This window comes from Mytilus galloprovincialis, chromosome 7 (assembly GCF_965363235.1).
Source record: "Mytilus galloprovincialis chromosome 7, xbMytGall1.hap1.1, whole genome shotgun sequence".
In the NCBI taxonomy this organism is placed as follows: Eukaryota; Metazoa; Mollusca; class Bivalvia; order Mytilida; family Mytilidae; genus Mytilus; species Mytilus galloprovincialis.
The window spans coordinates 28,393,330-28,408,634 of record NC_134844.1 but is presented as its reverse complement, the minus strand read 5'-3'; the positions used below and the strand labels follow the sequence as shown (position 1 = coordinate 28,408,634).

General features: G+C 32.2%; 1 protein-coding gene across 1 annotated transcript; it reads right to left on the bottom strand.

Annotated features, from left to right (window-relative positions):
- Positions 1–7,774: 7,774 nt before the first annotated feature.
- Positions 7,775–8,853, bottom strand: LOC143081615 (uncharacterized). Its single transcript, XM_076257396.1, has 2 exons — positions 8,237–8,853; positions 7,775–7,894 (listed from the first exon to the last, which is right to left on the bottom strand). The coding sequence occupies exon 1, from the start codon at positions 8,829–8,831 to the stop codon at positions 8,238–8,240; it is 594 nt and encodes a 197-aa protein (XP_076113511.1). The 5' UTR covers positions 8,832–8,853; the 3' UTR covers positions 7,775–7,894; position 8,237.
- Between the last annotated feature and the right edge of the window lie 6,452 nt (positions 8,854–15,305).

Genomic DNA, 15,305 nt, shown 5'->3' with positions numbered 1-15,305 from the left:
AATGTAAACCAAAATTGTACCATGTATGGTGAACTATGCCGATTTCCTTAAACTTGATGTTTTAACCAAGACAGAATGATTGCTCTCTGGAAAATACTCATAATTAGAAAGACAAAATTGCTACACTTTGTACAAATTATCATATATCATGCATATTATCACCTTTTCTATTTTAAATAAATTGTACATAATTATTGAAATACCTTCAATAAGTGTGGTCTTCCAATGTACTGACTGTCACAAGGGGTCACAAATTTTACCAAAGAATAAAAAGGTATCAAATATAGTCAAACAACTGTTACACATCTGTGATCAATTTAACCATTCATGGATTATTACTGTTTATGATTCAGCAAAGTGTATCAACTATAGAACTTTAAAAAGAGAGGTGCAGGATATTCAACTCATAAGTCGTAAATAACCTGACAAAGCCATGAATAAAAAAGAAGAAGACAAGCAAAAAACAGTACAAAACACAACATAGAAATTAAAAAGACAGAGCAACACGAACTTAAGCTAAAACTGGGGTTGTCTCAGGTGCTCCGGAAGGGTTAACGATCTACGATATGATCTTCGAAAGGAATATTGTAATTTTAGGTGTTTGAAACATAAATTGCCAAAAGAATAAAGTAGTTTTGGGGTTTCAAACGTGATGATCGCATCTGTGATTTATGCATTTTTTTTAATGAAATTTGTGATGATTTTCACTATCTGATTGAATGTCCTTCCTTAAATGAAAGAGCATAGATTTGAATGTGTATAAATAACCTAAAACTATAAAGTATTTCAACATAAAGTCTCAACTTTTTTGTTATAATAATTACAATTTACATTATGTAGTTATCAAACTTGCAAAATATAATTGTTAAATAATAAGTATGTTTTAAATTATTCCACAGTAATTTCCATAAAAAAATAAACTTTATAACATGTCATCTGTAACCTTGCCATTCCATTCATTTCATTGTTTTATATATTTGTTATCGTTATTATCATTGTTCAGAATATTCTCATTCTACTGATGGGTCTTGAGAAATAAAAGCTTCAATTTTAACAGTTCAGAGGTCACGAACTGCTTATTAAAAGAAACTATAAGAAATGTTATATCTACATTATTTATATAGATTCAGTCTTACTATACAAGATTCTAATTTTATATTTAATATATTTAATTCAGGTCTTTGGTGGGGTTCGTGTTGCTCTGTCTTACATTTTCAAAATTGCGTTTAAGTTTAGAATTGTTGGTCTTGTCGTTCTTTTTCTTTTAAATTTTGTTTCCGGGGAGTCGTCAGTTTATTCGACGTATGAGTTTTGAATGTCTCATTTGGATGTTAGATGGAAAAGATATTTCAGATATTGTCTAAAATTCAAATCTTAAAATGGAATTCAGAAATTCAGACTTTTATATCGAGTTTGAAATATTGAAATAACATTACAACTCTTTAAAACTCTTGAATCTTAAATTTCTAACATAAAGTATCGATTTCTAGTTTGGATCTCGGACGAACTTTCTGCACTAATTCGAAATTTAAATGGCAAAGTGTGTAATCTATATGTTCGAAAAACGTTTTAAGAGAGATTTAAAGAAGCAAACCTTTGTTAGTCGTGAAATAACTCCATCCAATTTCTGGACTCGCAGTTACAGAAGTCAAATTGTAATATTCCACGTCCCAAAGATAGCAATCATTAGTTATATTATTATAAGACCATGACATACAACCATTTAATTCTATGCAGAATGCTCCACAATTAAGATTACTCGGGGCCAATCTCACCTCCATTACAGTTTCGATGATTTTAAAGTTTAAGAAGTCTTTTTTTCGAAATCCGTACATGTTCCGATATACAGCAAAACAGTACACAACCAAAGACACAAAGACAAAAATGTTGCTTAATCTTGACATTCAAACTGTCTCCTTTTCGAAAAATATATGATTTCACAAAGTGTCAATAATGCACATCTCTTTTGATTGGTTATATAATCCTAGTGTGAAGTCAATGAGATTTCGTATTATCCGTTACAACGTTAACACACACCATTGTCATTAAAATATGCAAATAGCCAAGATTTCATAACCTTAAATCTACATAACTTTATTCAATATCTAGGCCCTAACCATTACCAGTTAACAATTATATGAATCTTAACTTGAAAGAACATTGGGAGAAAATACATAATGAATATTAATATCTAGGCCCTAACCATTACCAGTTAACAATTTAATGAATCTTAACTTGAAAGAACATTGGGAGAAAATACATAATGAATATTAATAAAGTCAGGCATCAAAGAGTTGCGTAAGCCTTAATGGATTTTTAACAGAACCTATAGTACTTTTGCATTGATAGACCTTCAATAAACAACAGTTTTATATTTACTATATATATCGTACAGATTTATTTAGGCATGTTCGAAATAATTTTCTCTGGGCACTGCGGCTTCCTCCACCAATAAAAACTGGCCGCCAAGAAATAGCCCAAAAGCGGTGCTTAAAGTAGGCGTTAAAACACAAAATAAATAAAATCAGTTCGAATACAGTGGAACACTCTTTTAAAAGTAACAGTTTACAAAACAATTATTCATTAAAAACTGAAACGAAGTGTTCTTTTTAAAATATCTACTGTTAGTGTGTCCAATATTATAGAACATTAATCGGATAACTACCCTCATCTCTTACTTCGTCTAATAGCTACATGTATAATTGCGGCTGTGACGTTGACGAGTATAAAAAGGGGCTACGGATATTTTCGCGAAAATATAATTTTACTCTTAGGGATCATTTTAGCGCAGGTATTATTGCCCATTTGGATACCAGATCAATCCGTTCGACTGTATTTTCGAAAGCCCATTTGAGCGAAAACTGACCCGGTTGAGTAATATTTTTATTAAGACATGCGAAATCGGTGGATAGTAATTAACTATTGCTTAATGTTTCATTTGTTTGTAGTTACAAGTTGGTTAAACATAGAAATAAATGTTAAAACAAACACGAGATAAAAGTTCAATATTTGATGGTTTTCGTCGATACTAATATTAGCAAATACAAGTGTAATGTTTTTGTATCTAAGATTAGACTGTTTTCATTAGTTACAGTTCGGCAGAAGTCTTATTTTGTACATTTGTATAAAATTTGAATAAACAAGAAAAGAATAAGATGTTTCACGGATTAATCTTGGGTCAGGTCAAATGTGAAGGGGTGTTCCAAAGGAAATTGTAATACGAGTAAAGAGACACTTTGGTAGAACACCCCTCATTTAAGAATAGTACGGCTGGTATTGGGGTATATAAGCAGGAGCGAATTCTAGCTCTTTGTCATTCGTCTGAAGAAGACGATGGCCTGATACGTACGGTCCGTGATAATGAGAGAAAGGATATTTGAGATAGTTGTCTCTTATATAGTTTCTATTACTTAGTGTAATAAAGAACTGCAGGTTGGTGCCTGTAAGTATTCTCTTATATTGAATTGCATTCATGATTGTAATGCAACAAAGGACATTGTTGAATCCTGTTCTTTAGACTTGTACAACTTGTATTTTTGTCAAGTATGAAGTTTACCGGACAACACAAGTGTGTTCACTTGTAGGGTACCACAATATACCATTAAGACAAGTCGTAGCTTGAAGGGTACCAACATGTATAGGACAAGTGTGAGTATGTGTGACCAACTTGTTAGGTACATAATTGTACTAAGAGAACGAGTGACGTATAGGACAAGTGTGAGTATGTGTGACCAACTTGTTAGGTACATGATTGTACTAAGAGAACGAGTGACGTATAGGACAAGTGTGAGTATGTGTTACCATCTTGTTAGGTACATAATTGTAGTAAGAGAACGAGTGACGTATTGGACAGGTATAAGTCTGTGTGACCAGCTTGTGGGGTACATAACTGTGCCGGTAGGACAAGTTTGTTCCTGACCCAGGACAAATTTGCAATTGTACAAATTAGTACCAGTTGTATATATTTGAAGTAGAATAATTGTAGATAGTTTATTAGAGAACGCAAAGAGTAGTTGTACATATTTTGGTTCATTGGCGTTATTTCATAAATAAAGTTTACTTGTTATATATATTTTGTGAATAGAACAATTTTGGATCCAGTATCAAACTGGTAACGAACTCATTCTAAAATAGAAATAGACACGCTTTCCCAGTGTACACGTTACACAAGCAACCAACATACATAAAGATAAGTAGTGCATTGCTCCGATGAATCTGTACTTCAATTTGGACATGATACAGATAAGGAACAGTTTCTATTGCAACTGTATACCAGTCTTGCACAAATATTATGTCAAGAGCTCATTACGTATGTTCAGATGGGTGAAATTTCATGCTCCAACGGACTTTGTAACGTTGGTCGTTTAACTTCTTTGTAAGCGCTATATATTACTATTCCTGATACTTTTGTTCCTGATACTTTACAAACTCAGTGTTAATGAATTAATTAGTTATGTGGCTGAAGTTTTGTGTAAATCTGTGCATTCATGAATTATGTACCTGTACGAATGTTTTCTATATATGAGTTTACAAGGAATCCGTGGAATTTTGATATAAAACATGGCTATGGAAAAGATTAACAAGAAGTGTGTCCATAAAATACGGATGCTCCACTCGTATAATCATTTTCTATGTTCAGTGTACCATGACATTGGAGACAAAACTCTAATTTTTCATTAAAATTAGAAAGATCATATCATAGGGAACATGTGTACTAAGTTTCAAGTTAATTGGACTTCAACTTCGTCCAAAACAACCTTGACCAATACCTTTAACAGACGCAGAACAGACGGACGGACGACCGGACGGACGAATTGACGCACAGACCAGAAAACATGATGTCCATTTACTATCGTAGGTTGGACCTAACAAAATAGCTTGCTGAGTTCTAATAAAATTTTCACAAAAAATATATATCACATTCACACCTTTCATCATTCATGTATTTTTTATTTGAATATTGACGAGACTCATAATTTCCTTAAATAACGGTAAATTCCCGTTTGCATAATTATGCAATATGTGTCAATAGAAGATAAGAAATGTCTGACACTACCATACATAATGAGCAGCTGATTTCATTTCAAATTTTATGTGGTGTTATCCTATTGTGTAAGATATGTGGATTATTATTTTTTCTTTATGTTTTTTCTCTTCAAGTTCAGTTTATGATTCTCCTGTGATATGTTCTTCCTTTAGCCTGCATAGTTGTTTTTTTACTCTACACATTCATGGCAAGAATTTTTTTTTTTTTTTTATTGGGAACGGTCGGTTATCCGCATCCACGTATGTTTTATTCATTTTACGTTATTTTCATTTTCACTGGCTTTTTTTTTTTTTTTTGCTATTATGTGGTGCATATTCCTGTCTAATATTAATCAAAATAGCAATCGATGATCGAAGGAATATAACGACTGACATTATTCGGGTTAGTCGGTCCGAGTACACAGTTATTGTCCTTTCACGACCATAGTCCCTAGTGTGGACAGTGTTTTGCTTACAAATTTTTTGTATACCCCTTCCAAATGTATTTCTTCATGTTTTATGACTGGCTCATATAGCAAGTAGGGGGGTAAAAAATGGGACATCAATTTTAAAGTAAAGTGGTGATTTGTTCCAGCGGAAAAATGTTAAAAATTAGCACTTCGGAAGCTGTCAAAAGATTCCAAGACCCCCTTAACACAGAATTGTCCAAATTTTGAGTTAGAGCCGATGAAGTTTTCTATAATTTTGATATAATTTGTCAAGTAGTACAACACTCTTTAAAAATATCAAGAAAGCGCAGATGGGATTTAGTCTAAAAAAGATGCACTACGAAATAACTGTGTACTCGGACCAGTTATGAAGTTGCTGTGTGAAATTTCTATGGTGTACAACCACCAATATTAGATCATTGAAGGGCATAAGTTTATCTCCACTGATAAAGTACTTTTTGGTTATGTTCAGACATTACAAACATTCTTTGATTTGGTGTAATTTGGTTTCTTATTGTTTCCTTATATTCGGCTATTTTTTTAAATCGTTAATAGCTGAGAGTTAATGTCCTTTCCTGTTCTGATTATTATTGTATATATTGATGCGTGTTCTAGTGGGTGTGCTTATGTACATACAATGTATGTATATCGCTTTATCATATTTCATGTTGAAATATCAGATTTTTTGTTAACAAGTACTGCTTACCCTTATTTAACACACACCATCAATGATTTTGATTAAGCTTGTGCTGCTGAAACTAGTTTTCATCATGTGTTTATTTCGCTGTTTTTTTTTTCGGAAATTGGAAAACTCAGCAGCTGATATTAACCATTGCACAGTGAACAGATTGACTGAGCATCTATTGGAAAGATCATTTTAGTAGGTTCGTGTTGCTTAGTCTTTGTTTTGTGTACTGCTGGTTTTTTTACACCACATAATAAGATTGAGAAAGGAAATGGGGAATGTGTCAAAGCGACAACAACCCGACCATAGAGCAGACAACAGCCGAAGGCCACCAATGGGTCTTCAATGTAGAGAGAAACTCCCGCACCCGGAGACGTCCTTCAGCTGGGCCCTTAACAAATATCTAGACTAGTTCAGTGATTATGGACGTCATAATAAACTCCGAATTATACACAAGAAACTAAAATTAAAAATCATACAAGACTATCATAGGCCAAAGGCTCCTGACTTAGTACAGGCGCAAAATTGCGGTGGGGTTAAACATGTTTTTTTGAGATTTCAACCCTCCCCTATACCTCTAATCAATGTAGGAAAAAAAAAACGCACTAATACGCATAACACGTGTCAATTTGTTTTCAACTTGAATATCCCTTTGGTATATGTATCCTCTCTTTCCACACACTACTGGATTGAGTGCGATCAAAATGTCTGACAATAAAAAAAAAAAAAAAAAAAAAATCTTAAGCACCACCTAAAGTTTTATCTATATGTACATTTAAGTTGGAATATTAAGTTTCTATACGTCTAAGTACCAATTATCATGTTATGTGAATGATAAAGGTCGTTTAACTTCACAGTCCACACTACTTTTATTGAAAGACAAAGGAAAGAACTTCGTTTTGCCAAAATTAATTGCATTAGGGATGAATATGAGGCTAGATTTATAGAAGGTATGCACAAACCAAGTATTTATAAAAGGTGTTACTTTTAAAAATAATTATCTACATGACTCTCACATGCGTAATTTTGTACATAAACTAGGCCGTCAGTTTTCTCGTTTGAAGTTTTTTAAGGTTTGTCGTTTAGGGACCTTTTATAGCCGGTTATGCGGTATGGTCTTTGCTCATTGATGAAGGCCGTACAGTGACCTTTAGTTTTTAATTTCTGTGTCATTTGGTCTCTTGTAAAGAGCTGTCTCAAAGGAAATCATACCTCATCACAAATTTCGAATTCGAATATGCTTTGGAAATCTAAAAAAATCTTGGTTTTATTGGATTGTCCATTTATACTTTTGTTATCTCAAATATTATAAAGATATCAATGAATCTCCCAAATCAAATGGCAGATATGAAATAGAAATAAGGTAAAATCAGGACATTATCGTGTTTTTTTTTTTTTTTTTTTTTGTTCTTCTTTCTTGACGTCTATACTGACAAAAACGTTTCAAATGTTTTGTTCAAAATATAAACTTTCTCCAAAAGAAATGCAATAAGCTCAACATGAAAACACATTCTATATTTGTATATGTTCACCTAATTTACCTGATAACGTAGTCTGATGATTGTAACAAATTGTAGAAGCACTATAATTGCTTGTTTTTCAATAAAATAAAGCATTTTAGTTTTATGGAAATGTTTATTCCGTTGCATAACTAAATAAATATCAAACAACAAACATAATTGCAAACAAAACGGATTTTCTCAAGGAATTCTGGTCGTCAATGCATGGATAGTTGCTGAAAATAAAAAAAAGGAACGTTAACAATTTTTTAGAATTGATATTATGCTTGGTTAGTTTCAAAATATTTAGGTATAATATGATTAAAAAAAAGAAAACGAATAAAATAAAAAAAGAAGAACCATCTTAACAAAAAACGAGTTAATTGCATTACACAGCAATATGCAATATGCATGCAGTTTCTCTAATTATATAAGGATATTAATCAAAGCATAAGAATAAAGAATTTTATTTTTGAAATTCTTTATCGTATTTCAAATTTATTTCTTGGTTATTAATTTTGACAGTGGATCCTCCTTAGGTAGATATATATCTTGTTAACAAAAACTCATTTAAATACCTTAATATTTTCCGTATCCTCCTTTGCCACCACCGAATCCTCCGAATCCACCACCGAATCCACCTCCTAAACCTCCACCATATCCACCTCCGTATCCACCTCCGTATCCACCTCCGTATCCACCACCGTATCCACCTCCGTATCCACCCTTTCCACCATATCCACCTCCGTATCCTCCTAATCCACCATATCCTCCTCCGTATCCTCCTTTGCCGCCACCGAATCCTCCGAATCCACCTCCGAATCCACCTCCGAGTCCACCGTATCCTCCTCCGTATCCACCTTTACCTCCATAACCACCACCGTATCCACCTTTACCACCTCCGAATCCACCTCCAAATCCACCATATCCGCCTCCGTATCCACCACCACCAAAACCTCCGAATCCTCCTAAACCACCTCCGTATCCACCTTTACCGCCATAACCTCCACCGTATCCACCTTTTCCACCTCCGAATCCGCCGCCGAATCCACCGCCGCCGAATCCACCCCAGCCTCCACCACCATATCCACCTTTTCCTTTACGGTATCCACCGTATCCACCAGCGTAGACTACGGCCAGAGAAAGACAGAGGACAGCTAATTCCTTGAACATGATGATCAGTCTGAGGAATAATAAAAAAATATATGTATATTTTTTGTTTAATATGAAACGATTTTTGTTTTTTCCGTCGTGTTTACATTTTCAATTGTTCTTGTTGATTTATATATGATAAAGTTTGCCAAAAAGCATTAGTCGTATTTTTTATATTCTTAACTATTATTGTTATTATTTCTAGTGCCAGAAGCAATAGAATATTATAGTATATTTCATTATTACAATAATCTTTTCAGAGAGTTCGACTACAATGTAAAAAAGGTACATGTTACTAATTTCTATGGTTAGTTCGTTTCATTCACATTTATTTAGATGTCTTAATGCAATTTTTTTCAATACTTAACGCATAATTTATTTAAAACAAGGATGGAACAATTATATATATTTTTCAACTAGAAGATTTTAAGATTCTTTAGTTGTTGTTTCTGTATGACGGATGAAACAATTGAAAAGAGCGTATATCTATTTTGCCAAAAAAAATCGTAAGTTAAGAACTTCAACTTTCATTTCCGTAAATATTAAGACACAGATATGGTTTTAATTAATTATACATGTATACTGGTATTCAAAACCCAGAAATACCCATAATGCATCATGATTCCTGGAATTGTCCACGTGTGCATGCTATACTTGGAGTATACTTGACAAGTTGAGTTACTAACTAATACTACATCTTTATAAGATAATAAAAATAAATTGCCACCAATAGGATTTGAAGTATAACAAAATATGTTACTCATTGATTTATCATTTTAAAAATATGTGTGCTAATGCAATAGGTTAATTGTGCTTAATTTAAAAATTACGATAGCAAATTATCAACCAGAAAGACTCTAGAATTGGTATATAGTGGTGTATTGTGCCTCCTATTCATATATGGATGTACATTATTGAAAAGTATAATTGCACAAATAATGGTGAATATTGTCATGAGCAGATTTGCATATTGCACGAGATCGCAAGAGAAATATTCATCAACATTTATGCAATAACCCTTCAATTATATACTACTGCTTGAAAAACTGTTTCAGATTTTTTTGTATCAACTCAAAGTCCATAATACAATGCTATATTTTCACAATTGCAATATGATAAATTATTTTTCGTTGCATTCTTTGGTAAAAAAAATATGATGCTATACAATTAAAAGACTTTTTTTATAACATAAAAACCAATGAGATGTTAAAGAAATAAATGTTTGAAAATTATTTTACTTATTATTCAGATGAATAGTATTCATTATAATCTTATAAAAAGAGAAGTATACTTACAATGTATGGATTCGATGAAACTTGTGATAGAAGTCCTGCGTGAATTCACCTTATATAGTTGAGATTTTATTACTCCTTGGTCTATTGTACATGACCAATACAGGCTTGCTATATTCATGTTGATGTCCATTTGAGGTTACAATAAAATCAAATACACAATTATTTATCCGAGGTTGTCACAATAAAGACTTCGAGGTGTCAAATAAATTTTTCGAAATATACAACGTTGTCCATCACAATGACCATATCGTATTACTATAGACATTTGAAACATATACCTTAATAAGCAAATATGTTAATACCTACATTAATCAATTTATAAAATTCTGTTCCTATCCTTTTTCCTTTTTTTTTTCGCTGACAAATCATTATTAATTTTTATTTAGACAAAGGGCAGTAATAAAAACTAAAACGTTGGCTTCTATTGCACACGATTTTACTGTAATAATCTCTACAGTGCAAACTTTTATATTTATCAAGAATTTACCCTCTAGAAGTTGATTCCTTTTCAAAGTTTACATATATGAGTCCTTATATATCATCATTGAATTTCACAGAAATAAATAATTTTTCAAATTTGCAGTTATGATGCATTTGTGAACTCGTTGTTGCTCTTATACTATTTGTTAATGTTAATCGACTTAAACTGTTGTTCAATTTTTCATTTCAATAAGTATATGTTATATAAAAAAAAAATAAGAAGAAATTAACAGCTATAGGTCACCGTACGTCCGTCAACAATGAACAAAGCCCATATTGCATAGTCAGCTATAAAAGGCCCCGAAATGACAAACAATTCAAACGAGATAACTAACGGCCTTATATCAATATTTTGAAATGCATATGATAAGACAAACATCGCTTACGTATTCTGTTATTATCTTCATCATCCGGCATCATTTTTTCAAAAATCATTTTTCCCTATTCGGCGACCGTCCATCTGACTAAGAGCGTAAGTTTTTATGTTAGACAATTAAAAACATAACTCCTTATATTATTCCGATTTTGGATTTCATCTTGAAACTTTAATGGTAAATATAGGTAAAGTAAAATTTTAATAACAACAGCGATCAGAGTCTTTTTCATTGGTCTATAAATCCTACCAGCCAAATCCGCTCAGAAAGAAAAAAATCAGGATAATTGCATACATAATTTGAAGATTCATTGTAATTTTTGGCAAACAGTCTTGGATTAATATACGAAGTTACAGATGTCGTTATCCCCTCGGTATAAATGACAAAATCTGACATGGGACAAGTTAACATTTCTAAAACTTCCTCAATTATAATTGAGACCATTTTGAATAAAAAAAAAACCTATAATTTTCGTATGACTCATGACGTTTACGTTATAATAAGAATAAAAAGATTAGGTATAATTGCAATGATACAAATGAGCCGGGGTTTAACATGTTTGTGGGTGCACCAACCCACCCTTAATATGAAACAATGATGTAATAAAATAGAATAAAACAAACTATAGAAATCAGTTGAAATGGGATTCATATGAAGACATAATCTTTCAACCAGTTTAATTAAGGACTGGAGCTTACTTAGTATTAGTCTCATATTTGCCACCCCATGATAATGTATGCCTTTGAAAACCCATTTAAAGGAAATAGCTTAGTGTGAAAGTATGAAGAATACAAAAACTCATAATTAAAGTGCACCACACGATAGGTACAGATCTGTACGACACCTATACATCATGAAAAAACAAAAGAAAATAATTTCGCTCTAATTCACTAAGTTCAACCGTATGAAATTATATTTTCTTTTGTTACCTAATCTGACATCGGACTCGGACCTTTTTTAGATTGAGTTTTACCGTGTCTTGCTGCGTCTTTCTTTATTCTACAATGGCTAGAGGTAAAGGGGAGGGTTGAGATCTCTCAAAACATGTTTAACCACGCCGCATTTTTGTGCATTTCCCAAGCTGAGGTCCATCTCCGGGTGCGGGAATTTCTTGCTGTGTTGAAGACCCATTGGTTGCCTTCGGCTGTTTCCTGCTCTTTGGTCGGGTTGTTGTCTCTTTGACACATTCCTCATTTCATTCCCTATCTTATTAAATGATCAGATCAATACAAAGAAACAAATGCAACCTCAATCAACGTACTAAACATCGTACTAATTTTACTTTTTATAATGTATCTTGAAAAACAATGTTTAACATACACTTTTTTGAAAAGAAGGTCTAACATCATTAGTAGATAACATAATATTTTCAAAGAGTGTTTTTCAAAATCAGACTAATATATAAGTAGACTCATATATCACATAACCTGTGTCCGCGTGTGGTCAAATTTAAAAGGCAATTAAAAAAAATGTTACATTAACAGATGGTTTGATTTTATCAATTTACTTTTGATGATTGTACTATTCTTAATATGCTAAACATATTTTGATAGTATAAACCATTCTATAATTTGGTATGCGTACTAAAATAAACGATGAAGAAGTCGATTATTTTTAGTATACGCCGATTGCACCAGACATCACTACGGAACGCGAGACATAGACGTTTAGATATGATCCATATTGTTATATAGTTACATGGAACCTCGATATCGTCCAAGACCAAGAGGTTGTTAAATTTTTAAAGAAAAAAATGACCAACATATCGTTCACCGTCGAAAATGAATTGGAAACAGTGTCGTCGTAGTTTTTAGATGCTCTTTCCTCCTACTTTAAACATTGGTGTAAACGGGAGAAATCAGCTAAAAGACACTTAAATCATATTTTGATATATGTCTTAATATTATTGATATTCGAACATTTGAATGAATTAATTTAAAAAGAGTAAGTTATACGCACATTTCCCAGATTGAAAACAAAATTAAATTTATCGCAAATCGTTTTGTGTCGTACCGGCGGACAAAGTATCCAAAGTAACAAAATTTCATTAAAAAGGCCAAACAGATTTCTTATGCCTTTATAGAGCGTTATTGTTACTGGCACGGAACATCATCGTCATCACCATACACACGTCATCGTCACAGAATTATATGACTTTTCAAACTTTCTTTTTCTCTTTTTTTTCTCTCTCTCCTCTTTTTACCTATGAAAGCTAGTATTATATTCTATAAACTGTTTGCTTTATATGCATGTCCATTATGTTATACTATTATTGTAATTTTATATTGTTTTATGGAGAAGACTTCATAAGTATGATTTACTTGTGTCTAATCCATTTTGCTTTAATTCAGCAAAAAAAAAATATGTTTAAACTAAAGTAACCAGCAGCGCAGTAATGCTATAATGTAAATGCTACAAAGAATTAATCAAGAAAAAAAATGTTACATTCATAAAAAATTATGCATTCAAGGCCATGCGCTCCACAGAGAGTCAAATTCTTAATTATCATGTCACTACCAACAGCTTCTCTGAAAATTGAACCTAAACCAACAAAAACCCGTTCAAATTTGTTTCATTTCAACGTTAAGGTTTTTCAGCGACTACTACCGCTGTATTACTGACTAGTTCTCTGACCTCTATTAACATTTTTACAATAAAGCAAGTGAAAATAATAGAATTATCTATTTAAAGCGTATCTAAAACTGATGTTGTTTCAGATTGTTCGTTCAATATTTATTCAGTTGACAGCTATAATGTTTTGATTTTTTGTACATAATATTATCAAATTACTGAATACATGTAAATGGTCATGAGAAAATTTATTTCTGCTACTCATTTAAAGCCTTCTTTTGTATTAAAAAAAGGAAAATATGCTATAATTGTTTACTTTTATACAATGTGCCTTGGATGGATTGTTGTCTCATTGACACCCATACCACATCGTCTTATTTATAAATTTACTTACATATATTAATATTGGAACTGTGAGATGAAAAGATTAAAGCCTTAAATGTTCTTCTTCAGAAAATTTAAGTACGTTCGGTGATAAAGTTCATCGACAAGCTGTAGGTATTCATATGGAACCAATCGCGCCCCTTTAATAGCAGACATGATTTTGTATTGTTATGAATTACAGTTTATGATCAATCTCGGTTAAGATCCGTCTAAATAGACAAATCAAAACACTTACTTTTACCGTGGTAATATTTTTTTGCTTGAAATAATCAAGAATTTTCGCATTTTACTTAATTTGAATAATACAGGTAGCAGTAGCTGTCTTTTCCTAGGTTAAGATATTTCATGTGTATCCGGTATACTCTTTACACAAATTAACGACAAAAAAGATGAATGTTCGTTCCCGATTGTTATTTTCTTTCGTTTTGGACGGGGATGTTTCTTTGACCTCTAATTACTGAGTGGATGTTTCAGAACTTGTTCGCTATGCCCAGTTCTGAAGTTACGTTTTAGATTTCAATGAACATAATTTATGTATTAAAAACCGAAACATTATTTAAACTATGGTTCTTGTTTTCACAAACTTACTCAAACCTTTACCTAATTCTCTCATAGATACAAGTATTTGGTTTTGAACTTTGTCTGTACCTGTAAAGTTCAAAAAAGGAATATCGCATTCATATATTTACGAAGTTGCTGTTTATAAAGCCTTTAAATTCAGATACGACCCATGTAAACAAATTGAATAAAATTACTCTTAAAGGTATTCAAATTAACACAATTACGGTAAAATCTTTAATTATTGTTTTTATTGGTACTAACATTAACTTGTTTCAGAACTATATATACTTATTATTATACATCCTGTCGATACTGTGTAGTGTTTACTGTTCTTTCATTGCACAAGGTTTCTCAATATAAAGATTAGCAGATGTGGTATGATTGTCAATGAAACTACTATCCACCAGTTCAAATAAAGTGGATGCATGCAATTATGGGTAACCTTCAACGATGAAAAATCGTACTGTCTGCTATAACAGGCATCAACATTGAAAATATGAAATTGAGAAAACTAAAGTAAAGATCTTATATATAACAAAACCATTCACGACAAATAATTTATATACATGTATATATAAAACATGACAGACATAAACCCAACACAACCACTGAACTACAGGCCCCTGACTTGGGACAGGCACAAATAGAATGTGACTGAGTTAAATTAGCTTGCTGGTGCCAAACCCTCCCGTAACCATTACAAGAAAACATCGAAAACACAGACCGGATGTGGCAGCATATCGATACATTCCACTACAAAAAAGACACCATGTAAAGATCTGGGAGATCTAGAAGCTACTGACAGCTATTTGAATTACGAAAAATAAAAA